This window comes from Crocuta crocuta, unplaced genomic scaffold (assembly GCF_008692635.1).
Source record: "Crocuta crocuta isolate KB4526 unplaced genomic scaffold, BGI_CrCroc_1.0 scaffold255, whole genome shotgun sequence".
NCBI classification, from domain to species: domain Eukaryota; kingdom Metazoa; phylum Chordata; class Mammalia; order Carnivora; family Hyaenidae; genus Crocuta; species Crocuta crocuta.
In genome coordinates this window covers 284,580-312,275 of record NW_027530670.1, presented here as the reverse complement: position 1 = coordinate 312,275, position 27,696 = coordinate 284,580, and the positions used below count along the sequence as shown (strand labels likewise).

The 27,696-nt window shown below is 37.1% G+C and overlaps 1 protein-coding gene across 2 annotated transcripts in view; it reads right to left on the bottom strand.

The window, feature by feature from the left end:
- Positions 1 to 27,696, bottom strand: part of SBF2 (SET binding factor 2) — a 499,779-nt gene that overhangs the window by 380,575 nt on the left and 91,508 nt on the right. For both annotated transcript variants that reach the window (XM_077769129.1, XM_077769130.1), the window contains exon 2: positions 21,424 to 21,509. In XM_077769129.1, the coding sequence (XP_077625255.1) occupies positions 21,424 to 21,509 (86 nt within the window). The remainder of the gene's footprint in view (positions 1 to 21,423; positions 21,510 to 27,696) is intronic.

Sequence of the window (27,696 nt, the reverse complement as noted above, 5' to 3'; positions counted from 1 at the left end):
TTAAAAGCAATGGCCAGAAATGGGTATGCATAAGCTTATTTTAAAGGTGATGGGTAGAGGGAAATCAGAGAGAAGGAAATCCAAAACTATATGAATTCCACAGATCCAAGAATAACCAGGGACAGTCCTGTTTACTTGCCAGGCTTCCTCCAATCTGATAACTTTCCTTAGACTGTCCCTTTCATCTGTAATTTCTGAAAAACAGCTTTTCCAGATAAGTCTTCAGGCTAGTTTACGTTCCTCTGAGAGAGAAAATTGCTTCCTGTAGTTCTCTGAAAACACTAGGAAGTGTATGAAAACAGAGGTTAGCAAAAAATGTGCAGGATAGGAAAAAAAAAAAAAAAAAAAAAAAAAACCCAGAAAAGTTCACTGAAGGACAAAGCTAATGTCACAGAGTAGGGTCTAGCAGAAAAAATGAAATCTGACATCCAAGTTTTGGATTTAATTGAGCTAACATATACTGTCCAGATGAAAGTGACAAAAGNAGAAAAAAAAAAAAAAAAAAAAAAAAAAAAAAAAAAAAAACCCAGATAAGTTCACTGAAGGACAAAGCTAATGTCACAGAGTAGGGTCTAGCAGAAAAAATGAAATCTGACATCCAAGTTTTGGATTTAATTGAGCTAACATATACTGTCCAGATGAAAGTGACAAAAGTTAGAAATAAACATCTTCAATATGGCATTTTAAGAGAATCAAAAGGATCTGTAATTATAGTAACAAAACACTTTCAAACACCTTTTCCATCTCCCACTTCCCTAAAGTACACAGTAAGACTAACATGATTTAATAATTAAAACTGTACAATTATAATTTTCTATACCTTGGTTCTACAAATTTGAGAGAAAAGGAAAGGAAAGAGAATTAAGTCTCCTGGGATTGCTCCAAGTGAAAGAAATCCTTTTTACATCACTAAGTTTTGGAAAACATGCCCTAATCATGACAACAGTAACAGCAGTTTAACACATAATGATTACTAGGTTCACACACTGTTCTAAGCAGTATTAATAGTATTATTAATAGTATTAATTAATAGTATGTGTATTAATTCATTTTATGCTCGCAATGATCCTATAAGATAAATACTACTTCTATTCCTATTAGAATGATGGGGAAAAGGCACAGTCTTTAAATAATTTGCCCAAGGTCACAGAGTTACTATCTGAAGCCAGAATTAAAATTCAAGCAGCCAAGTTTTAGAGTCCATGATCTTAATCACTCTACCACATTGTCTTTCTAGGTGTTAAAACACCTAAATTCATTTGTAGCTAAACTGGACAGACCTGAACTTATTTCTATATTTGCACTATCTTGTCAAGGTACTTCTATTTTCCCAATCACCCAAATTTGAATCTGTGAGATGAGTTTTGGCCCTCAGTGCATTCCATATTCAACTGGTCATCCAACTAAACCCTGTCAATTAAATACCACTCCATCTCCATTCTGAAACCTCAATATGACCTATTGCAAAGCTAGTCAAAAATAATGTCTAGAGATATGCCAGAGTTGGAAGTTTTATTTTGAAAAGCAGAAGGCAACTTAAGATCCTAAGCTTACACTGACACAGTATAACATCGAGTATTACATGGAACAAGATCCCCATCTTAGTCACTTCAACTAAATTATGTGTCTAAAGTCTCACTCACAGTATAATGTAATTGAATAGGTTAAGATGCAACATTCTGCCTCACATATGTACAAGAAAATCCAATTTATTAAAAATCCTATAGTATTTGTTCTTTTCTTGTTTGGTTGGTTCTTTTTACTGCTTTATTTATTTTTGAAAAAGAGAGAGAGAGAGAGAGAGAGAGAGAGCAGGGGAGGGTCAGAGAGAGAGGGAGACACAGAATCCGAAGACAGGCTCCAGGCTCTGAGCTAGCTGTCAGCACAGCCCTGACACAGGGGCTCAAACCCACAAAGAGTGGGATCATGACCTGAGCCGAAGTCAGACGTTTAACTGACTGAGCCACCCAGGCACTCCCCAAGCCCTACAGTATCTGTAATTTTATAACACATCTAAACATTTTAGAACCTCCAATTTTCAAAAAAGAAATGTGAATATGTATTTAATACAAATTTAGTAAACAGACTTTTGAGAAAGAAAAAACATAGTATTTCCAAGTACAGTAATAAAAACTTTAATATTAACCTGAATAGGTTAAGTTAATGCTATAATTTTATGGAAAAGAACAGACCCTTTGAGAAGATACATATAAGACGAGTAAGCTGAATATATATACAAGAGGAAGTTCACCATCACTATAAAAATGCTACTAGTCTCGAAAGGCAGCACAGGTCACATCTGTCTTATTTACCATTGTATTCCCAGCACCCAACAAATTGTCCAGCACATAACAGGCACTAAGAAATTACTTACAAATAAATCACTGGAAGTATTCAATAATATAGGCTAAAGCCACATGACCACCGGGCAAGAGTTCTATATACAAAGTGATCCAACCATCAAACGAGAGGTTGGAATTTGATGAGGAAAACTTTAAGGATTCCATAGTATTTTCATCATTATCTCAGATTTTAAATGAGGTCACACTCTAATAGGAAGAACTTTTAGACAAATGTCTACCAATAACTAGAGGCTGCCTCATAACCTACCAGTCAGTCTCTTTCTGCAAATCTTTGCTAAGCAGGAAAAAAAGAAAGAAGGGAAAGGGAATCACAAAACGTTAGTGGTATCAAAGGACAAATTACCTATGGTTAAAACATATATTTAAGATTAACTTATATATATAACTTATAAATATATAAATATATATTATTATATGTAAGTATATAATATATACATATTTAGAAATTGATTACATTAATCTAAAAAATGACCAAGCCTATGAATTGTATTAAAAGAATAAATCCTCATATGTTGTGTTATGTACATTAACAAATAATTAGTCGGGGGAAATTCCTTGATATGGTATCATAAGTACATAAAATCATTTTTTTTCCTTACAAGTCCCAAATTAAAAAGTCCCATATCAGTTAAACAACCGCTCTGTTACAGGATTAATTCAGAAAAACGGGATTTTTATATCTGTACTTAACTTGTTTTAATGATAAATTCTAAATGTGTGACTACATCTGTCTACCCTTCCTTTGTACTTGAATGAAATACAAATATTTTAGAAAAAATTGTATCATATATAAATAGGTTGAACATTAAGTGCATAACTCATTTGATCACAGAAAATTATAATCATGATCATGTACAACTCACGTCCGAATAAGTCTTGGCTACATTAAGCCAACAAACTAAAGTCCCTCACTATTTCATATTAAGGATATTTTCTTTAATCATTTCGTAAGGTTAAAACTATACAGTTAAAATTTGCTTGGTAATACCTAAATTCTAAAAGCATTTTACCTGGCTCATTGCTTTCCCTAGGCTATTTCAGCAACAGGTAGCCTTGGTTATTGATAAACTAAGGAGCTATCACTCTTCCTGTCACTGCCTTTTAATTTTTAATAGTGCTTATCACTTCTCACATATTTTATGATTTACTTATTCATTACAGTAGTGCCAGTTTCTCTCCACTAGATATTTAAGTTATAAAAAGACAAGAATTTTATCTGGTTCACTGTTGTACCTTCAACACTCATCTCAAGGCTTGACACCTACTAAGTGCTCAATAAATATTATTAAATGGCATTCAATCACAGATAAATTTTCAATATGTCTATAAATTATAAAGTAGAATTCTGGACAAATAAGCAAACTACCCCCAAATTTTTTTTCCTAAGAATTTATAAGCCAGCTCTTTAATGATCTTTTTTGTTAAAAAAAAAAAAAAAGCACCACTGTTACTTGAACTGATACACAAATTTAGTAAACTTGCACAATACACAATTAATGTACAGAAATGTCCTGCATTTCTATACACCAATAATGAAGCAGAAGAAAGAGAAATCAAGGAATCTATCCTGCTTACTACTGCACCAAAAACCATAAGATACCTAGGAATTAACTAAAAAGGTAAAAGATTTATACTCTGAAAACTATACAAAACTTATGAAGGATATTGAAGAGGACAAAAAGAAGTGGAAAAACATTCCATGCTTATGTATCGGAAGAACAAACATTGTTAAAATATCTATACTATCCAAAACAATCTACAGACTTCATGCAATCCCTATCAAAATAACACAAACATTCTTCACAGAACTATTAACAAACACTCCTATAATTTGTATTGAACCACAAAAGACCCCAAATAGCCAAAGAAAGCATGAAAAAGAAAAGCAAATCTGGAGGCATCAAGCTGTATTACAAAGATGCAGTCATCAAGACAGCATGGTACTGGCACAAAAACAGATACACAGATCAATGGAATAGAACAGAAATCCCAGAAATGGACCCACAACTATAAGTCAACTAATCTTCGACAAAGCAGGAAGAATGACCAATGGAAAAAAGACAGTCTTTTCAACAATTGGTTGAAAAGAAATGGCAAAATGGACAGCAACATGCAGAAGAATGAAACTGGACCACTTTCTTATACCATACACAAAAATAAACTCAAAATGGATGAAAGACCTAAATGTGAAACAGGAAACCATCAAAATCCTAGAGAACACAGGCAGCAACCTCTCTAACCTTAGTGAGAGCAACTTCTTACTAGACATCTCTCCAAAGGCAAGGAAAACAAAAGCAAAAATAAATTATTAGGACTTTATCAAGATAAAAGACTTCTGCACAGCAAAGGAAACAATCAACAAAACTAAAGGGAACCTTCAAATTGGGAGAAGATATTTGCAAATGATATGTGTGATTAAAGGGTTAGTATCCAAAAATCTATAAAGAACTTCTGAAACTTAACACTCCTCCCCCTCCAAAAAATTATAGGTAAAAATGGGGCAGAAGACATGAATAAACATTTTTCCAAAGAAGATATACAGATAGCCAACAGGCACATGAAAAGATGCCCAACATTATTAATCATCAAGGAAATACAATGAAATAAATGAGATATCACTTTGCACCTGTCAGAATGATTAAAACTGACAATACAGGTTGGGTTGCCTAGTTGGCTCAGTCAGTGGAACATGTGACTCTTGATCCTGGGGTTGTAAGTTCGAGCCTCATGAGTGTACAGATAACTTAAAAATAAAACCGGGGACTGGGGCAAGATGGCGGAGAGTAGGGAGCTCCGTACATTGCACTTGCCCCCATATCTCACACGGAAAAGATATGAAGCCATAGGAAACCTTACAGAATCAAAGAGACTGGGAGAAAAAGTACGCAGAATCCACTGAGAAAGCCTTCTAACGTGAGTGCGAACTGGGGAAGATAAAATCGCGCCGGGATCGGAGACTTAAAAGGACATGGCGATCACCCTCTGCAGGGAGTGAGAGGGGAAAGAGAGAGTCTGAAACTGCTCAAGACACAGTCCCTGTCTCTGGGGAACAGAAAAACCTCCGCTCGGGGCACAGAAGGACCGTGCGCGCCAAAACCCTGCGCGCCAGATCCCCGCGTGCCAGGACCCCTCACGCCAACTCCTCCTGGAGGGGCCACCCAAAACCACTCCTTTGAGCTCCTGGGTGGCTGGACCCAGAGGAGCCGTGTGCCACGGCTCCTTTGTGCTCCTGGCTGGCTGGACCCCTGGAGGAGCCGCAAGCATACCGGGCCTCTGCACTCCTGACTTGGCTGGACACATATAGGGAAGGTGAAGGGCTTAAAACTGGGAGATTTGCCCGCGAGTTCGTGTTTCAGGTGACGAGACATGGAGGGACCCGGTTTCCCGCTCTCCAACAGGCCCTGCGCGCCCCTCAAGCAAACCCCCGTCCTTACTCCCCATCCCAACTGGGAGGAGAAGGGAGCAGTGATTCTGCCTCCAACCCCAGGACTAGGCAATAGGCTTGGAATCGCCCTGAGGGGATCGCCAGCCAGGTGGTGTCTAGGGCAACTTCAGTGGGGAACACGGACTGGGATGTGGAAACTAGGCCTGACCTGGGTTAAAGAGTGTGACCCACTTTAGCTGCGCCCCCTGCACAGGGAGTTTACACACCCAAAAAAACGAGGTGCGCACTGGGTTCAAGAAGGGACTGGAGCGCCACCACTCTCCTCCTCACAACCTCCAAGGCAGAACTCCCCCTGACACATTGGATCACACCACGCCCATCCCTGCTAGAGAACTGATCTCTGCCTTCCCCCTGCCCCCCCCACCCCCAAACACTGACCTGATTAACTCTGGTCACCGGCTTGCTTAAACAGTCACATTAATCCATTCTGTAAATGTAAATTATACACCTACCAACCTTTTCATCTTTCTCTCAGGAGTAATTAGAATAGATAGTTTCTCTGGATAACACCAGCGTCCGTCTCTCACCTATCCAACCATATTCCACCCTTTAGCTCTTTGAAAAAACCTTCTTATCCTTTCAGCCTGTTCATTCTATTTTCAATTCTGCCTCATCCCTGCCTTGTGTTCTCTCTCTTTCTTTATGCTTTTCCACGAGCACTGCATACACCCGGCTATTTAATTGTAGCTGGAAAAATTGGGTATATGCTTTAAACCGTTCTAGGTCCATAGGATTTCCTCTTTTCTCCTTTTCTTTTCTTCTTTTTGACCTTTTTATATTATTTTACTTTCTATTATTCGCCTTCCCCCCTCCAATTTTTCTCTTAACTTTTTCGTTGTCCCTCTCGGTTTGCATGTTTGTAAGATTTGTCTGTGCGTCTCTGTGCCTCTGCTCCCTGTGTGTTTGTCTGTCTGTTTACTTCTCCAGGGATACTTGAAGAAACAAGCCAAAGTACACATGGTGGAGAGTCCCAAATATCACTACGAGTAGGAAAATAACATAACCAAGGTCTCAACAAGAGAGACCAAGAGATACCATTCAAAAAACACTCTCCGAAAGGTTAGGCCCTGGACAATCAAAGAGTCTTCTTGGGTACAGCAGCGCTCACAGGTGCAGACAGCATAACAAGTCCTTAAAACTAACAAGNTATACCATGGAATACTACATGGCAATGAGAAAGAAGGAAATCTGGCCATGTGCAGCAACATGGATGGACCTTGAGGGTGTTATGCTGAGCGAAATAAGTCAGGCAGAGAAGGACAGATACCATATGTTTGCACGTATAGGAAGATTTAGGAGGAACTTAATGGAGGACCGTGGGGGAGAAGAAGGGGGGAAGTGGTGGGGGAGAGGCAGAGAGGCAAACCATGAGGGACTCTTGAATGCTGAGAACGGACTGAGGGCTGATGGACGTGGGATGGAGGGAAGGGAGGGTGATGGGTATGGAGTAGGGCACTTGTGGGGATGAGCACTGGGTGTTATATGGAAACCAACTTGACAATGAACTATTAAAAAAAAAGATATATGTGTATAATTTCAAGGCATATCTGAAAAGCAAAGGAAGTCTAGTAATGATAAAATTTGCTATAAATTAGTAGACAGCCACATCACTGATATATTTATAAGTGATTAATAAAATTTTCTCAAAGATCAAAAAATTTTCCTAGATAAGTCTACTTACATGTGTTCTGTCACCTTAGTAGCTCCTTCTCCCTAAAATTTTGTATATTGGTGTTATTAGTGACTTTTTTATAGACACATGAGTACCACTAGAGGCCACCAAATACTTCACTTTTTTAAAGTGGCACATTTGTAACTATAATTATAAGGAGATGACTATGCACAGAAATATCCATAACTGGGAAAGTTCCATGTGAATACTCAAAGCACAATATTAACTCAAGCAAAAATATCTGAACATACTTCATATGATAAATAAGATGTCTGGATCATAGGAGAACTTGATTATGAAAACAGAACTGAGGGTTGGGGAGAGGAAATACCAAATTATCATTTCTTATATACCTCTGAAAATAGATTATATGACCTAGGAAATGGATGATCTCTCTGGCTATTGTCGTGTGTGTGTGTGTGTGTGTGTGTATACACATATAATATATATGAATATTTATAATACTAATACAGATAGACTAATACAGACAGATAAATAAATAAGTCTATCCCCAGAGTTCCATACTCTTTCTACCATACCACTAAGTCTTTCAGATGAAATAATGTTTGTATATCAGAAGTTTTATATCTAAAGTTGGTTACCATCTATAGCAATTAAAACTTTAATACAGAAGTCCTATTGTCAAAATCACCCCACATATTTGAATATATCCAAAATTCTGACTTGAAGGAGAAAACCTGGCTTAGAAGCATAGATAACACCTGGGAAAATTCTGGGTTTCTAGGTGAATGGCTGCATGTCCTCTTATTTCTTTCAGTGTCTTCCCCCACCCCCTCACCAAAGGTAAATAGAAAAAAATAGAAGGCTCAAGTAGCATCCAGATTCTGTAGCTTCAAATAAAATTTATGAAACAAAATGGGAATTCTTGCTATTTGAGTACCTTTTTTGAATACTGATACATTCTTTTTCAAAGGTTTTTGGGTACTCCAGAGAAACTATTCAGTCATACTTTTGGTGTTCTATCTAAAGTCTTTCCTTAACTAATGATTGCAAAGATGTGCTCCTAAATTTTTTTTTAAAACCTTTATAGTTTCAGGGTGCCTGGGTAGCTCAGTGGATTAAGTGTCCAACTCTAGATTTCGACTCAGGTCATGATCTCACAGTTCAAGAGTTCAAGCCCTGCATCAGGCCCCGCACTGGCAATGTGGAGCCTGCCTGGGTTTCTCTGTCTCTCTCCCTCTTTCTGCCTCTCCCCAGCTTGCCCTCTCTCTCTTTCAAAGTAAAAAACAAAAAACAAAAAACTTTAGTTTCAGCTTTTATATTTAGTCTATAATTCATTTCAGGCTAATATTTTTCTGTGGCATGAGGTATGGCTAGGATTCAAGTACAGAAGACTGACAGAATAGTAATACCACCACTTCCCAGAGAAAGTAAAACATGGACTGACAGATGGACGGATGGAAGGGAGGGAGGGAAGGAGGGAGGGGAAGTAGTAATCAAAACAGTTTAGTACTAGTAAGAAAACGGACACATAGATCAATGGAACAGAATAGAGAGCCCAGAAATAAACCCATGCTTATACGGTCAATTAATCTATGACAAAGGAGGCAAAAATACACAATGTGGAAAAGACAGTCTCTTCAACAAATGGAGCTGGGAAAACTGGACAGCACAAGAATGAAACTGGACCACTTTCCTATACCATGTGCAAAAATAAATTCAAAATAAATTGAATTTGAACATAGGACCTGAAACCATAGGACCAAAACTCTTTGAAGAAAACATAGGCGGTAAACTCTTTGACATCAGTCTTAGCAATATTTTGGAAGGACCAGTCTTCTCAGGCAAGAGCAACAAACCTGAAATAAACAAATAGGATTACATCAAACTAAAAAGCTTTGCAGTGAAGAAAACCATCAACAAAACTAACAGGCAGCCCCAAAAGATTCCACCAAAAAACTGCTAGAACTGATAAATGAATTCAGCAAAGTTGCAAATATAAAATCAATGCACAGAAATCAGCTGCATTCCTATACAAGAGAAAGAGAAATCAAGGAATCGATCCCATTTACAGTTGTACCAAAAGCCATAAAATACCTAGGAATAAATCTAACCAAAAAGGTGAAAAACCTATACACTAAAAACTATAGAAACCTTATGAGAGAAAGTGAAGAAGACACAAAAAAATGGAAAAATATCCCATGCTCCTGGATAGGAAGAACAAATATTATTAAAGTGTCAATACTACCCAAAGCAATCTACATATTCAATGCAATACCTATCAAAATAACACCAGCATTCTTCACAGAGCTAGAACAAGCAATTCAAAAATTTGTATGGACCCAGAAAAGACCCCAAATAGCCAAAGCAATCTTGAAGGAAAAAAAGAAAACAAACAAAGCTGGAGGCATCACAATCCTGGACCTCAAGATGTATTACAAAGCTGTAATCATCAAGACAGTATGGTACTGGCACAAAACCAGACACTCAGATCAGTGGAACAGAATAGAGAACCCAGAAATGGATCCACAAATGTATGGCAAACTTTTATGAAGCCAGAAAGAATATCCAATGGAATACAGTTTCTTCAGCAAGTGGTGCTAGGAAAACTGGACAGTGACATGCAGAAAAATGAACCTGGACTACTTTCTTACACCATCCACAAAAATATACTCAAAATGGAAGAAAGACCTAAACATAACATAGGAAGCCATCAAAATCCTTAAGGAGAAAGCAGGCAAAAACCTCTCTGACCTAGGCCACAGCAACTTCTCAAACAACACATCTCCAAAGGCAAAGGAAACAAAAGCAAAAATGAACTACTGGGACTTCATCAAAAGAAAAAGCTTCTGCACAGTGAAGGAAACAATTAGAAAACTAAAAGGCAACCGATGGAATGGGAGAAGATATATGCAAATGATACATCAGATAAAGCGTCAGTATCCAAAATCTATATAAAGAAGTTGTTAGACTCAACACCCAAAAAACAAATAATCCAGTAAAGAAATGGGCAAAAGACCTGAATAGGCACTTCTCCAAAGAAGGCATTCAGATGGCCAACGGACACATGAAAAAATGCTCAACATCACATATCATCTGGGAAATACAAATCAAAACCTCAATGAGATACCACCTCACACCTGTCAGAATGGCTAACATGACCAACTCCGGCAACGATAGATGTTGGCAAGGAAGCAGAGAAAGAGGATCTCTTTTGCACTGCTGGTGGGAATGCAAACTGGTGCAGCCACTCTGGAAAACAGTATGGAAGTTCCTCGAAAAATTAAAAATAGAACTAATCTACGACCCAGAAATTGCACTACTAGGTATTTATCCAACAGATACAGGTATGCTGTTCCGAAGGGACACATGCACCCCAATGTTTACAGCAGCACTATCACCAATAGCCAAAGTATGGAAAGAACCCAAATGTCCATCAATGGATAAATGGATAAAGAAAATGTGGTATAGATACACAATGGAGTACTACTCAGCAATCAAAAAGAATGAAATCTTGACATTTGAAACTATGTGGATAGAATTAGAGGGTATTATGCTAAGGGAAATTAGTCAGAGAAAGACAAATATCATATGACTTCACTCATATGAGGGCTTTAAGATACAAAACAGATGAACATAAGGAAAGGGAAGTAAAAATAATATAAAAACAGGCAGGGGGACAAAACATAAGAGACTTTTAAATATAGAGAACAGAGGGTTTCCAGAGGGGTTCAGGGAGGGGGATAGGCTCAATGGGTAAGGGACTTAAGGAATCTATGTCTGAAATCATTGTTGCACCATGTGTAACTTAACTTGGATGTAAATTATAAAAAAATTAATAAATTATAGAAAGAAAAAATTATACCTTGGGGTATAAGGCTCAGGGAAAAAAAGAAAATGAAACAAAAAAACTAAGAGACAACCTATTGAATGGGAGAATATTTGCAAATCATACATCCAATAAGAAATTAATATCCAAAATACTTAAAGAACTTATACAACTTAATGGCAGAGTACTTTTACATTTTTTCAAAGGAGACATACAGATTGCCAACAGACACATGAAAAGATGCTCAACATCACTGATCATCAGGGAAATGAAAAAGCACAATGAAATATCACCCCACAATTGTCAGATTAGCTATTATGAAAAAGACAAAAAAAAAAAAAATAACCTTGGGGAGGGAATAGAGAAATGGGAATCCTTCTGCACTGTGGTGGGAATGTAAACTTGTGAAACCATTGTGGAAAACAGTATGGAGGTTCCTCAAAATATTAAAACTAGAACTATCATATAATCTAGTAATTCCACTTTTGGGTTTTATCCAAAGAAAACAAAAACACCAATTCAAAAAGTTTTATGTACCCCTGTGTTCATTGCATTATTATTTACAGTAGCCAAAATATGGAAGCAACCTAAGTATCCATCGATGATCAATGGATGAATAAAGAAAATGTGACATATATATATCATATATATATACATATATATGTAATATTATATATATGTAAATTGAGATATATTTATCTCAAACCTATGGGTTTTGTTCATCAAACTGGCACAATGAAGACTGTGTTGCATCTTCTCTGAAACCAAAAGTACGGGTTTTTTTTTTTTTTTCCCAACACCAACTAGGTGTCCAACGATTCAATTCAATTCTGACCCTACCCAGAGTTAGTACAGACCCTATAGGTCAGTCAAGGGCTCAGGGCTCAGCTCCAGAAGACTGTCTTCACTTCAGACATTAACTGTAAACTGGTGCCTAAGCTAATCCACATTTCTGAATGCAGAATACAAATTCAGGGGCTTACACAACCACCTGCTTCAGGTTCAATAATTTACTAGAAAAACAGAACTCAGGAAAATCATTTTACTTATATTTACCAGTTTATTATAAAGGATACAACTCAGGAACAACCAAATAGAAGAAGAATACAAAGCAAAGTATGGAGAAGGGGGACCAGTAAAGCCTCCATACCTTCTGTAAGCATACTACCTTCCAATCACATCAATGTGCTCACCAATTCAGAAGATCTCTGAACCCTTTGGTTTAGGTGTTTTTCTAGTAACTTTCATTAGTCAGGCATGACTGATTAAATCACTGGCTGTTGGTGACTGAACTGGGTCTCCAGCCTCTCTCTTCTCCCCAGTGGGGCTGAAATTTCCAACCCTCTAATTACATGGTTGTTTCCTCTCACAGTCCAGCCCACACCCTGAAGCAATCTATGGTCCACTAAACCAATCAACTATCTCATTAGCATACAAAAGACAATAAATTCCAAGGATTTCAGGAGCTCTGTGCTAAGAACTGAGACAAAATCTAAATATTTATTTTTTATTATACCACAAACACTGAATTAGGGATGTTCAAAATAAAGTGGTCAAGGAGAATTAAGATAAGGGAAAAGATGTTCAAATTCAGCAAGAACACTGTGGCAGAGAAAAGCTAGTTGGTCACTAAATCTGTTTCACTTTTCCCCTCAGCACAATCTAGGCTTTATTTGCCAAACTCCCATTATAGTTAACTGGGGCTATATAACTGCCTCCCAGGCCTATCCCATAGAATCCAGCCCTACTGTCCTCCATACTTTCTCTTACCACTCTGTCAACTGTATGGTGATACCCAAGATGACCCTGAGAACCACACTCTGAAGATATCCCACTGCCATTAATTAGACTTTATGCAAGTAAGAAGAAAAAATATTTCTACCATGCTATCCATTAAAATCTCAAGGTTTATCTATCATAACAGCTAGTATTACCTTCATGAATTAAGAAAATATTAAAAACTTCAACTGTGATTTCAGAATGGAGATAACATACACTATACTTCAGAATAAACCCTTGAGATGTGGGTAAGATTGGTATATGAGTTGAGAGTGGATGGCAATAAATCATAATATTATAATAATTATAATACTTATTATAGTTCATTAAAATATTAATAGACAATCACCAGATAACAGCCTTGTAGGAAAAATATTATTATCAGAAAGAGTAAATTCACTTTGCTCAACGTTTTAAAATTCTTGATACCATATTATTTCCAGTATACCACACATGTCCCTTAGAAAAATGGAGACAGTAAATGAAGCAGAATCATTTGAAACCTTTTATAATGAAGAAGAAACAGGATAAAAGCTAAAAGAGATAAAGTCAAGAATGNACCATACTTGAGATCAGTGGAAACAGAAGAGTAGAAAAAGGAACTAGAAGTTAAGAAGAGTAGAGTAACCCACAGGGTGACACAACAATTATATGACAGATGAGTACCAGTATTCCTTGTGATAATGAGGCCAAGCTATTTGCAAACAATTGAATTTGTAGTAGGTTAGGCCTGTGTAGATCTATATCTTCTTCAGGAACTTCTCTATGGCCTCAAAGCATCGAGTATGGGAGAACCTGAGCATGGCAACCACTTTGTCCTATGGTGGTTCTGAGACCAGTACTGAAGTAGCAGATCATGGAGACTGGGTCGGTGAAAGATTCTTTAGCAAAACTGAGATTATAAATGCATTAGTAAAATAAAGAGAATTGTAAGTAAATGAAAGTCTGGTACTGTATAGGATAACAAACCACCTTACTGAGCATGGAGGAATATGAGAATAACATGAAGACTGAGTATCCTCTGCTTCAGAGATGTTGAGAGAATCTATCTCAGATGCATGCTCTACACTACATCAAGTTCTAACCTGCAGTATGGTTTTATTACTTCGAACAAATGGGAATACATAACAAAAGGTGAGTTCAAACCACCACTTACCAGCTTAACTTCAATTTATGTAACTTTGTCGTGAACATAACTTTAAAAGTCCTGTTTGTAGTCCTTAGCATGTTTTAAAAGCTCTACACGCAGGGGTGCCCAGCTGGCTCAGTTGATTTAGCATGTGTCTCTTGACTTCAGCTCAGGTCATGATATTGCATTTGGTGGGATCGAGACCCATATCAGCAGATGAGCTGTCCACGCAGAGCCCACTTGGGATTCTCTCTCTCCCTGCCCCTCCCCAACTTGCACTCTCTCTTCTGGGAAATCAAATAGCTATGTCCTGGTTTAGGAGGTTATAGGGAACACAATGCAAACAGAACACTGCTTTCTAGCAGGTTGGTATCTAATTAATGTGTATACAGGGGTTGGGTCTTGCCTGTGCTCATGAATTCCTTAGTCCATGTTATCAGTGGAATATCTTATCTTGTTCTCCACCCTGCTTTCTACATCTGCTCTTTTGCAGTCTTGGGAATGCCTTGTTTTTCTACATGCTTTCTACACGCTGTTACTGGCATGTAGCCCACTGACGTGTTGCACAATGTTTCCCTGAATGTATACTTTTTTTTAATGTTTATTTACTTTTGAAAGTGTGTGTGTGTGTGTGTGTGTGTGTGTGTGTGTGTGTACATGGGGTAAGGGAAGGGACAGAGAGAGGGAGACATAGAATCACAAGCAGGCTCCTGGCTCTGAGCTGTCAGCACAGAGACCGACATGGGGCTCAAACTCCATAAACCATGAGATCATGACCTGAGCTAAAATCAGGCACACAACTGGCTGAGCCACCCAAACACCCCTCCCTGAATGTATACTTAATAAATACTGGAGTTTAAGGCAGTCTGAGGAGACTTCTCTTAGCCTCTCTCTCACCTCTCCTGACTTGCATGAAGTCTTGAGTAACTCTTTCTGCCGTCCTTGGCTTTGCTAGACAAAGCCGAAAGCCGAACCCATACTCTCTCAAAATAAATAAAAACTTAAAAAACAGCATTTTTATGTTTTCAGCATCAACTCCATGCAAAATCAAAAGTCCTTCCACATATTCTTTATACCATCTTTTTTTAAATTCTTTTTTGTAAATAGTTTATTATCAAGTTGGTTTCCATATAACACCCAGTGCTCATCTCCACAAGTGCCCTCCTCCATGCCCATCACCTCCCTACCCCTCCCCCCCACCGCATCTGCCCTCAGTTTGTTCTCGGCATTCAAGAGTCCCTCATGGTTTGCCTCCCTCCCTCTCCCCCACTATTTTTCCGCTTCTTCTCCCCCATGGTCCTCCATTAAGTTCCTCCTAATCCTCCTATACATGCAAGCATATGGTATCTGTCCTTCTCTGCCTGACATTTCACTCAGCATAAAACCCTCAAGTTCCATCCATGTTGCTACCCATGGCCAGATTTCATTTTTTCTCATTGCCATGTAGTATTCCATTGCTTTTATACAATCTTTAAACTGAATTCATCACCAAGCACCCTACGTCAGCTTTGGACACCCTGCAGTGACTTTGGACACTACCTACAGTATCTTTCAGAAGTATCTTTTACAATTATATATTTTTTATTTTTAGATGTCTTTGTGTATTTCTCAACTCTCTCTCTCACTGGAAAATCATCCTGCCCATCTTTATTCTAAATAATTACTTATACCGCTGGCTTTTTACACTCACATGCAGAAATCTACATTTTTTCCCCTAGTGTCCCAGATTTCATCTTCTTAGCTAATAGCCTATAACTCCAGTGCTTTAAAATCTTCATGAACCCTAGAGTGCCTAGCTAGCTCAGTTGGTGAAGCATGCGACTCTTGATCTCAGGGTTGTCAATTCAAATCCCATGTTAGATGTAGAGATTACTTAAAAAGAACTAAATAAAATATTTGTGAACCCTAATTCCATCATCCAATAAGTTCACTACCTTTCTCATTCTCCTTTCATGTATACTCCACTACAAAGGAGAAAGAATATTCTCTTCCATCACTTCTACACTCAGTTCCCTGACCACACAGTATTTATATCTAGGTCAAATGGACAACTACTATCCCATTTGTTGTGTTCAGTACATTCTAAACAGCTTAAAGAATTAAAGCATTACATGGTACTTATACTTACTTCTCTGCCCACATATAGCATCCTATACTAAGGTTACTTCTCCTACGTTAAAACTGCAGATTATTGCACACACAACAATCCTCTTCTCTCCAATCTATACTTAACAATTACAGAAAACTGGATCCATATTGAAGGTAGTCAAATCACCAGTCCATATTTTAATAACTGAACTAATTTTTTTACCAATATGAAACATAGAAATTCTAACTAAATATCTATTACTCTTTTACTCAAGCTACTTTTTTTTTTTTTTAATCACAGTATTGTATTCTTCTAAAAAGATAGATAGCTCGGGGCACCTGGGTGGCTCGTCAGTTAAGTGTCCGACTTAGGCTGGGTCATGATCTCACAGTTTGTGGGTTCGAGCCTCGTGTCAGGCTCTGTGCTGACAGCTCAGAGCCTGGAGCCTGCTTAGGATTCAGTGTCTCTCTCTCTCTCTGCCTCTTCCCAGCTTATGCTCTGTCTCTCTATCTCACTCTCAAAACCAAATAAATATTTAAAAACAATTTTTTTTAAGTAGACAGCTCTACAAATGCCTCAGTGCAGGCATTCCCTAGTGAAGAATATGACATATATTCTGAATAATAATACAAAAGGATTCACTTCTGAAACAGGGCATCTTTAAAAAGACATAGTGCCAAAACAATACTATTTTGCTGATGTCCAAACACTAGCCAATAAAAACATTTGCTCCCATAATCAGAAATAGATTGTCGGCCATAGAATGCCTCTGCAAAACAATTCTTAAATTTTCTTTGAAATACTGTCACTAAAATTAACTGAAATTTTATTTATATAACTGTCTGTGGTTTCCATGTATGCCTAAAAAGCACAAGAAAAAGATAAAAATATCTCAGAATTGGAAAAGCAGTCATTATGTTTGGTTTAGCTTATTTTCATATTTTTATTTTTAAAATCCATTCAAATTAAAGTCCAGCATTTCTCAACAGAAGAAAAGGGGGGTAAAGGGGGGGTCAAAGTCTTTACATAAAAACAGAAAGAACAAATTCAGTATCCTCTAAATTAAATTTGGGTTTTGACTTATTAGTGAATGGATATCTAAAATCCTTTCCCACAGTAATAAAGTTTAGTCTTCAGGCTAAACACAATAATTTGTCATTTAGATTTATATACAACAAATATATGCTGTCTGGAGAAGAGAAGTGGCAACAGAAAATAATTTCCATATAATATTATGCTCTGAACCCAGATTTGTCCTCAGGCAAAATAAATACGTGAAGCTGGTTTCTATCTAACAACACAGCATTCTTTTAACATTGCTGAACTTCGATTCTTCAAAATTATAGAACGTTGTTTGCAGATCCTGCATTTACACTAAAATACAAATGCTACCCACAGTTTAAAGTGTCACTCTCAGAATATTCTCAGATTTTGGCTGAAACTGAGTCAGCATTTCATGTGGTAACAGACTTAAATCCTAGCTGTGCTACATTTTAGCTGTTAGAGCTAAGTGAAACTGTTTTAAATTCCTAATCCTCAGTTTACTTATCTGTAAATTAGATTTACTACCATCAATCATCCAGTGTATGTGAGTTAATCATAGTCTGTCAATCCTATACAACTGTTAGATACTAACATTAATGTTACATGCTAAAAGTTGTTCCACCTCCTCAGAAGAGCTAACATTTTTTTCCCTATAAATTATGGGGAAAGGGTCACTATCACCCTGGCATCAACTAACCACTTAGGATCTGAGCCAGATCACCTTCAATTGGAAAAAAATTTTATCAGGCCTATATGTGGTCTTGATGCTACAGGAGTTATATTAGATTACACAGTATTTGACAGTTATTCAAGTTGTTGCTATTTAAATGCAGAATAGTTGCATGGCTCTAATATATCATTCATAGCACAAAGCAATAAATAATAAAAGGACAATAATAATTTAAGTTAATGATTCTGTTTTTAAAATTAGCTTTACAGCACTCTCAACAATAGCCAAAACATGGAAAGAGCCTAAGTGTCCATCAACTGATGAATGGATCAAGAAGATGTGGTTTATCTATACAATGGAATACTACATGGCAATGAGAAACAATGAAATCTGGCCATGTGTAGCAACATGGATAGAACTTGAGGGTGTGATGCTGAGCGAAATAAGTCAGGCAGAGAAGAACAGATTCCATATGTCTGCAAGTATAGGTGTATTAGGAGGAACTTAACGGAGGACCATGTGGGATGAGAAGGGGAAAAATAGTAGGGGAGAGGGAGCGAGGCAAACCATGAGAGACTCTTGAATGCTGAGAACAAACTGAGGGCTGATGGGGGTGGGGGAGAGAAGAAGGGGAGTGATGGGCATGGAGGAGGGCACTTGTGGGGATGAGCACTGGGTGTTGTATGGAAACCAGCCTGACAATGAACTATTTAAGAAAATAAAATAAAATAAAATGAGCTTTAATAGAGGTTAGGTAAACAAATTTATTTTGTACCTGACAAAGCACAATAGACATTAGAGTATTGGAATTGCTTTCAATAATGAAAAAATTAAAAGGGGAAAAAAAAATCCAGTGTAATCCATTAGATAAAACAGTCTTTATATATTAGTCTACCACAAAAAATTCTTGAAATGCTTTGCTAAGAATCAGCCAAGACATCATCTAGGCAACTGTTAGGTAAGAAAAAGATCTATCTAAACTCTTAGCACCTCTACTTCACCAGTCATCAGCACATGACTCTACTTGTTATTAGAGATACATTGATAGCACTTGAACATGGGAGTATCTGTCACACAAAGGAAAAATATCATTTATTAGGTTAGTGAAATCAATATGTGTATCTCTCTCTCAATACTGGGAAAACCTCAGGAACATCACAGTATCCATTCCCCTGGCTTTTGAAGCACAAAAATAATCCCTTCCCAGTCACAGCTAATACCTCCAATAATGTCTGTTGTTCTTGAAATTTATGACAGTGGCTTACTGTTCACACGGTCCAACTAATATAGTTTATCCCACCACACTTTGATGTGAGGAATGGTAAGAACTCACAAGAGTTCTCAATGGTCCCTAGCACTAAAATTTTCCACTTTCAGTCATTACTAAAAGGGATGCTGAAGCAGGGCTTAAAAGTTTTAATAGTGCAAATACCTGGTTATTCACACCACAAGGCCAATTACAAGTATTTTTAGGCATGTGGGAAAGAAGAGAAAGAAATACAAGGCGCTCTCCAAAAGGTTACTTTTCCTTAGATCCTCACATTCTTCCCCTATTTTTCAATGCCAAACTTTCAGACTTGCTCTTTCTGTGTGTCTACAGAACCTACAGCGCTCTTTATACAGTTTTGTAACAATTGAAGTTAAGCATTCAGCAATGTATCTTTCATCCTCCGTAAACAGAAATCAAGAGCCATTAGCTAGAATGAGAAAATGCACAATTTTCAACATCACTTTTATTCCTGATGGGTATTTCTGACCCATGATAGTAAGAGAGTGAACAATTCTGCTGAGGGAGTTGGGGAAGGAAAGGGAGATGCTCTAAGATGGCAAACAAACATTAACAATGACAGCAATAACAATCATCACCATCATTATCAATAAGTTACTTGATTTACTGAGTAAACTACTTCCACTTACTTTATGGAACCATTGTTCTCAGTATTTTCTATATTTTTCCCATTTTATCTTTACAACACCCTATGAGATTAGTATTGCATTATCCTCACTTTATAGATGAAGACGCTGCTGCTCAAAGAAATTAAGTAACTCTTCTAAAATCACACCACATATCTGAGACTTCAAGCTAGGCAGTCTCCTCCAGAGTCTGCACTCTTCGCTATCAAGTCATACCAAATGTTCTCTCAACAAGAACTACTTTAAAGAACACTTCTCGGGGCACCTGGGTGGCTCAGTCAGTTAAGTGTCCAACTTTGGCTCAGGTCATGATCTCACGGTTCATGAGTTTGGGCCCCATGTTGGGCTCTGTGTTGACAGCTCAGAGACTGGAGTCTGCTTCAGATTCTGTCTCCGTCTTTCTCTGTCCCTTCACCACTCATGCTCTGTCTCTCTCAAAAATAAATTAAATACAGGGCGCCTGGGTGGCTTAGTCGGTTAAGCGTCGACTTTCGCTTAGGTCATGATCTCGCGGTTCGTGGGTTCGAGCCCCACGTCGGGCTCTGTGCTGACTGCCAGCTCAGAGCCTGGAGCCTGTTTCAGAGTCTGTGTCTCCGTCTCTCTCTGACCGTCCCCTGCTCACGCTGTCTCTCTCTCTCTCTCCTAGAAATAAATAAAAATATTTTAAAAAATAAATACATACATACATACACACATACATATATACATACATAAACATTTAAAAAACAGAACAGTTCTCATATGTGTGTATGTATGTATATGTATTCAATCACACAATATAGATACATACATACACACACCCACACTCCACTATGTTGGACAACAAAACTTTATAGCCATATTGCCAAATACTTTAGTTTCATCTTTCCAGTCCCTCATTTTACCACCATAGATCCATCATCAGATAGAATGTCCTGGCCTTCAAAATTATGCTCAATTATTAAATTCCTTTAAAATGAGTGACAAAAATAAAGCAGTTGAATTCCACTACTATGAAGCAATCTGCAGACTGTGTAGCTAAAAAGAACTCAGATTTGTGATTTCAAGACCAAACTAAATATGACTGGTGATCGTTAAACCTATCTTTAGGGGGGAGAAAAGTTTTGTTTCTGCTTAGTTTTTATCAGAACAATAACCTGAAATTTTTCAGACAAAAATGTAAGTAATTTGTTTAGTGCCACACTATCACTGAAGTTACTAGGCTATAATTTTGACTAAAGAAGCAGAGGAATTTTTCAGCTTCCATGAACAGAAAGATAATCAATTTCATCTTTAATATAAGAAAGAAGCTTACATGGGAAAAGGACAGCAAAACAGGTACTTCAGAATCAATATATTCAAAAGTAACTGCACTTGAGTAATCTAGTGATTACTAATAATCACTAATAATCTAATGATTATTTCTAGTAATCTGTTACAGTTAAATCACCAAATTATTTAACAGTAACTATAATATAAATATAACCACAAATGTAACATAAAAAGAAAAGTATCATTATAAAAGTACAATAAAGCAACACCAACTTACCAATTCAATTCCCTGTGGAAAAGGAGTATCATCCCAGTCCTTCTGTGGAAATCTCTGGATTATTTTCCCCAGACCTGCTCCTGACCCTATTAACAAAATCAAAGTATATTAGCTATATAATACTCATTATATTAATCCTTATTTATAAATGAATATTTGTTGAATACATCAATATATTAAATGTTCTAAAGTTTTACAGGGTATGAAAGTATTTACCTTCTAAACACAATACTGAAATAACAAGCAATCTCTACCCTAGAGATTTTCAAAAGATTGACACATATGAAAAGCTAAGAAAAATAAGCAGAGACATTGAAATCTAGTAAAGCCTCTACTATACCATGGTAGAACTGCCCCTGTTCCCAGTAAGGAAAGCAATCTTCATAGTATCTATAGTTGAAACTTTAAAAATAAATAAATAAGTAAATTTAAAAAAAAAAAACTCTTCTAGGGAGACAAAGTAATCTTAAGTAGTAAATGAAATGGTACTGTTAGCACTAAGCTTCAGTTATGGCGTATATAAATATAAACACTATTACAGGTAAAATAAAGATTTTTTGAGTGGGCTGAGAACTTGCAAATGTCTAAGTAGGGTTTCTCAACATCAGCACTATTGGCATTTTGGGCCAGATAATCCTTTGTTTTATGTTGGGGCAGGGAAGGCCTGTCCTATGTATTATATGATATTTAGTTTACCAGCATCCTTAGTCTCAAACCACTATCACCACCATCACCCCCAAATCCCTACAACCAAAAATATCTCCAGACATTGCCAAATGTCTTGGGAGGAGGGGGAAAAATTACCCCTGGTTGAAAACCACCTGCCTATAAGATCACTGTTGTTATACAATCATCCTATGATTCTAAAGAATGGATCAACTTATAATTTAACACTGGAAATACAATCTGTGAGTAATTTAGGGATGGAAAGTACACGTTAGATCTAAACTGCTTTTTTGCTCTACTTCTTAAAGGGCTTCAGGTGCTTGCATATTTTACATGTTGTCCCAGTTCACTGTGAAGTAAAAGCAACATTCTGATTATTTGTACACCTAAGGGGGCCTTTACACCTGATTCAATTTGTTATTTTTTTTTAACAGTCATCTACTATCATCTCTTACCCTCTCTCTGTGAACTCAAATTCCCCCTTGGCCCTCACCTAGAGATCAATCACTTCATAGCCAAAGTTTTAACTTTAAAAGATTTTTAAAAAGTTAAATTCATTTAACTGAACAGCTCAGTACTGTGTTCTAAAAATGAGGTCACATTTGGAAAACGTAAAATGAAAACATTCTCAACTAATAAACTGCTGCAGTACAGTAACTCCTCATATATCCATCATTACAGGGGAATGAAGGATTTCATTAAAGGTAAACTAAATTAAAAATAGTTTATCACAGGCACTCATTTTTTCAAAGTCCACTTCAAACAAAACCACTTCTGACATGTCAAAAAGACCTAACTCAACAAATTGTTAGGTCCTGGAGATACACATATGAAAAAGACATGGCCTCTATCCTCAAGAAACTCACAATTATTAGGAGAAACAAATAAACTGATAATGAGTATATCCTGGTAAGCATGAGGAGGGAAGGGAACCTAACTCAGCATACCAGAAAACACTATGGAAAACTTTCTAAGAGAAGTGACAACAAGCTTTTTTCTTTCAGTACCATCTTTGTATCCTCAAGCACAGAGCATACTGAATGCCTGGCAGTTATTCATACTGAGTTAAATGTTTATTTTAATAAATTTGTTAATAGTGACAGAATTATTTTCAGCTCACATCTCCCTGTCTTTTCAAAGAGAAATAAATGCACATTATCTATCTAATCATATTTAATAAGGTGTCCATACACTACTTATTCAGCTGAGAGTGATAGCTAATGTACATTAGGCTCAAGAAATATTTTATCATGTTAATTTTTACTAATTATGAAAATAAAAATGGTAACTACAGAAAAAAATTTAAATGCATAAAAATATAAAGAAGAAATTACCCATAATCCCACAGGTGAAGACAATTACTGTTAATATATTAGACTATTTTATCTCAGACTTTTTATGCACATGTATTTTTCCTACAGAATTGAGATCTTACTAAAACGTAGCTTTATCTATTAATTTATTACTTGATATTTTACAATGAGCTTTTGATGTTAAACATATTTTCCACTTATTATTATAAATAATGCTATAAAAAGCAGTTTTCTATATAAATCTTTACCCTAGTCTCCCTTTTCCCCAGAAAAATTCTTAGATGTACAACTACCAGGTCAAAGAGAATGAAAAATTTTAAAACTAACACAAAGCCATAGGGCCCACCAGAAAGATATTCAACAGTCTTTTTATACTCAGGAAATTATTTTTTTTTTAACTTAAGTTTATTTTATCTTAGAGAGACGTAGTTTATTTTATTTTAGAAAGACCAAGAGAGCATAAGAAGGGAAGAGGGGCAGAGGCAGAGAGAGAATCTTAAGCAGGCTCCATGTTCAGCACAGAGCCCAACACAGGGCTCAATCCCACAACCCTGGGATCAAGTCAAGAGTCGAACACTCAATCAACTAAGGCACCCAGGCACCCCCATTGTGTAAATTCTTTAAGAATAAAACTGGCATTTTTACTACATTCTTAATAACAATAGTTATTTTAAAATTTTGTTTTAATTACTGCCAATTAGTTCTTCTTTGAGGGCACCTGGATGGCTCAGTCGGTCAAGCATCCGACTTCGGGTTAGATCATGATCTCATGGCTTGTGAGTGCAAGCTCCACATCGGGCTCTGTGCTGACAGCTCAGAAGCTGGAGCCTGCTTCAGATTCTGTGTCTCCCTCTCTCTTCCCCTCCCCTGCTCATGCTTCAACTGTCTCTCAAAAATAAATAAACATTGAAAAAAATTTAATGAAAAAAATAAACAAATTAAAAGTTCTTCTTTGGCAGCAGCATAACTTTCAAAAGTTCTCCAAAAGCAATATATTTACTGATTTTAAAATGATATGCATGATATAACATGAAAGCTCAGTTTTGAAATACTGATATAACATTTCTAAATGCACATAGAAATATGACTTGTGAGTGCAATGACTTTCAGTTATATGATAATGTTATTTGAAATGGAAATTACGTTAGAAAATGACAAAGAAAAATGGAAAAATAGGGGCACCTGGGTAGCTCAGTTGGTTAAGCGTCTAACTTCAGCTCAGGTCATGATCTCACGGTTTGTGGGTGTGAGTTCCACGCTGGGCTCTGTGCTGACAGCTCAGAGCCTGGAGCCCGCTTTGGATTCTCTCTCTCTCTCTCTCTCTCTCTCTCACTGTCCCTCCGACCCCCAAAAATGAATAAACATTAAAAATTTTTTAAAGAAAATGGTAAAATAATATTTCACTATAAATAAAATGTGAAAAGAGCTACAATAATTTGGTTTCCAAATATCAAATATAAAAACTGCTGCAACAACCAACTTTTGAGTAACTTAATGAAAGTACTATACTAAAAGTAAACAAACATTTTCTGATTCTTGTTTCTTTATTTGTAAGCATTTAGTCTGAATATTTAAACTCCTTTTTCTAACTTATATATTTTACCTGACACTTATTCTTTCAGGCAATACAAGCTATATTTAATAAAGCTGAGAAGGTGGCATTTTACACTGGGGAATAAGCCATAGTGAGGGAAGAGTCTTCTAGAGTCAGATGTTCACTGTGGACTGATCCTTATGTCCAGAAATGAAGTATGCCATATCAATCTGAGTTGCTATGGAAGCAGCTTTTATTGGCACTGCATATTAGATGGGGCTGAGTTATTGCAAAGAGAGAGGAAGAAACTCCTAAAAAGAAAAGGGACTACTACTTAGAAAGGAAAAGTATTAGGTAGACAAAATTGTGACTTTCCACTGCACTGTCCACTGCTAAACTGGAAAAGGAGGGGGAAGTTATTAATCAGTGTCTTCATGTTTTTTTTCCCAGTCCCTACTCTCCTACTGTAAATTAAGAATTATGATGACTAGGGGCACCTGGGTGGCTCAGCTGGGTAAATGTCTGATTCTTGATTTCAGCTCAGGTCACGATCTCACAGTCATGAGATCGAGTCCCACAGAGAGCTCACACTGGGTGTAGAACCTGCTTAGGATTCTCTCTCTCTCTCTCTCTCTCTCTCTCTCTCTCCCTCCCTCCCTCCCTCCCTCTGCCCTTTCCCTGCTTGCATACATTCTTTCTTTCTCTCTCTCTCTTAAAAAAATTGAATTATGATGATTAAATGTAGTTAATATATTAAAAAGGGGGATGCTCAGCAGGACACCAGCACATTTGGAAGTAGGTTTCTTTGAAAAAATAAGTATATACGCTACACAAACTGCCCAAAACAAATTTAGGAAGTGTGAGGAAATACTGGTGTGGTCAGGCATACTTTTCTCCTCCTTTATATTTGGTAACCCACTTTCCCCTGGGTCCTGGTACGGCTTTCGGGCTACCCAGCTCAGCCACAAGGATTTGCAAGTGACCCTGGGTGATCCAACCATCTATCACCCCCCTGACAAAGTGACTGTTCTAGCTTTGGCCAATGACTCCAGAAGAGCCCAACAGTATTCTCCAGGGTTGCTAACTAGTATACTATAGGTGTGGCAATGCCGGTAGTTATAAGGAAGACATATATCTGCCAACTACTGATTGAGTAGGGATCAATTAAGTGGAATAATGTAATACTCTGCTCTATACAAAACAGGATGCTTGATATTCGTTGTTTGTAACAAATGACAAAAATTAGTTATTTGAGTGCCTTGTGTGTGCTTATAGATCTACAAAGTATATACTGCTTGATTTAATACAGGCTTTGAACTTTGAGAGATGCTACCCTAATACATAATTCACTAAATCCTTTTCTATGATATGTTTATCTCAACAAGATCAGAGAATGTCTACACTGACTTTTGTTTTATGATGTCCATCTGCTCACATCCTTTTCTATAAAAAAAATGGAATCACTCACTGTTCAAGGAAGGGCAGCAGTCACATTCAAAAGCATACAATCCTGCCACTCCTCTCACCAGCCAGAAAATTACTAAATCCTTTATTTGGTTTTATTTACTTTTACTTGCCTATATCATCTCTGTAGAATGAAAACAATGATTTTTGGCTTGCTTTGTTTACCTGATCTATCCTATGCACTTAGGATAATTCCTGGTATTTATTAGATACTTAATAAAATACTTGTTGAAAAAATGAATAGGACTATTAGGTGAGCAAGGACATCTATAAACTGGCAAGCAACTTATGACCAGAATGACCTGGCCATAAAAAGTATCCTAGACAAAAAGTATTCTTCTGCTAGGGAATTTTGAATAGAAAAAAAAAAAAAGAGAGAGAGAGAGAGAGAGAGAGACCAAAGCAGTAAAAAAAAAAAAAATAGTACCAAGACTTACTATGATGTAGAGAAAGGTCAGGCAACCACAGGGGGTCATGTGTAAAACTAAAGTTACAGAACAGCAGAAACTCTAGGCAGACTTGCCAGTAGAAATATATTAAGAGTATACACAAGTGTAGAAAGAAGCAAATGCCACAGAGAAAAGCTGTACAGCCACGTTCTACCTCTAGTAAACGGTGGCAGATTGTAATGCCTGTCATCAAACTTCTAAGGTATTTTTACAATCTCCTTCCCTCTTAGGCTAGAATAGGTCTGCATTATTTGTCACAAAAGAATCCAAACTAGAATACCTTTTAAAAAGCACCATGATAGATCAACTTCTTTCAAACTGGTAAAAGGTCTGGAAACAATTACATTAAAAGATTTAGTAAGAAAACTTAAAAAGAAAAGTAGCTGCACATATGAGAATACTGTGTCCCAAATATCAGAAGAGCTATTACATGAAAGACAGAATAGAATAGAATAGAGCCAAAGATATAATTCAACGGCCTTATTTTTGAGTCAACATAAAGGAAGAACTTTCTAAGAATGACATCTATAAAAAAAAACCAAAAACAAAAAACAGGGGCGCCTGGGTGGCTTAGTCGGTTAAGCGTCCGACTTTCGCTTAGGTCATGATCTCGCGGTTCGTGGGTTCGTGCCCCACGTCGGGCCCTGTGCTGACTGCCAGCTCAGAGCCTGGAGCCTGTTTCAGTCTATGACTCCCTCTCTCTCTGACCCTCCCCTGCTCACGCTGTCTCTCTCTCTGTCTCTCTCCTAAAAATAAATAAAACATTAAAAAAAAAAAAACAGAATAATTTGCACAGAAAGCAGTGGTAATACCTGTGGACAAGCTACCAATTTTTCTGGTCTGGAAA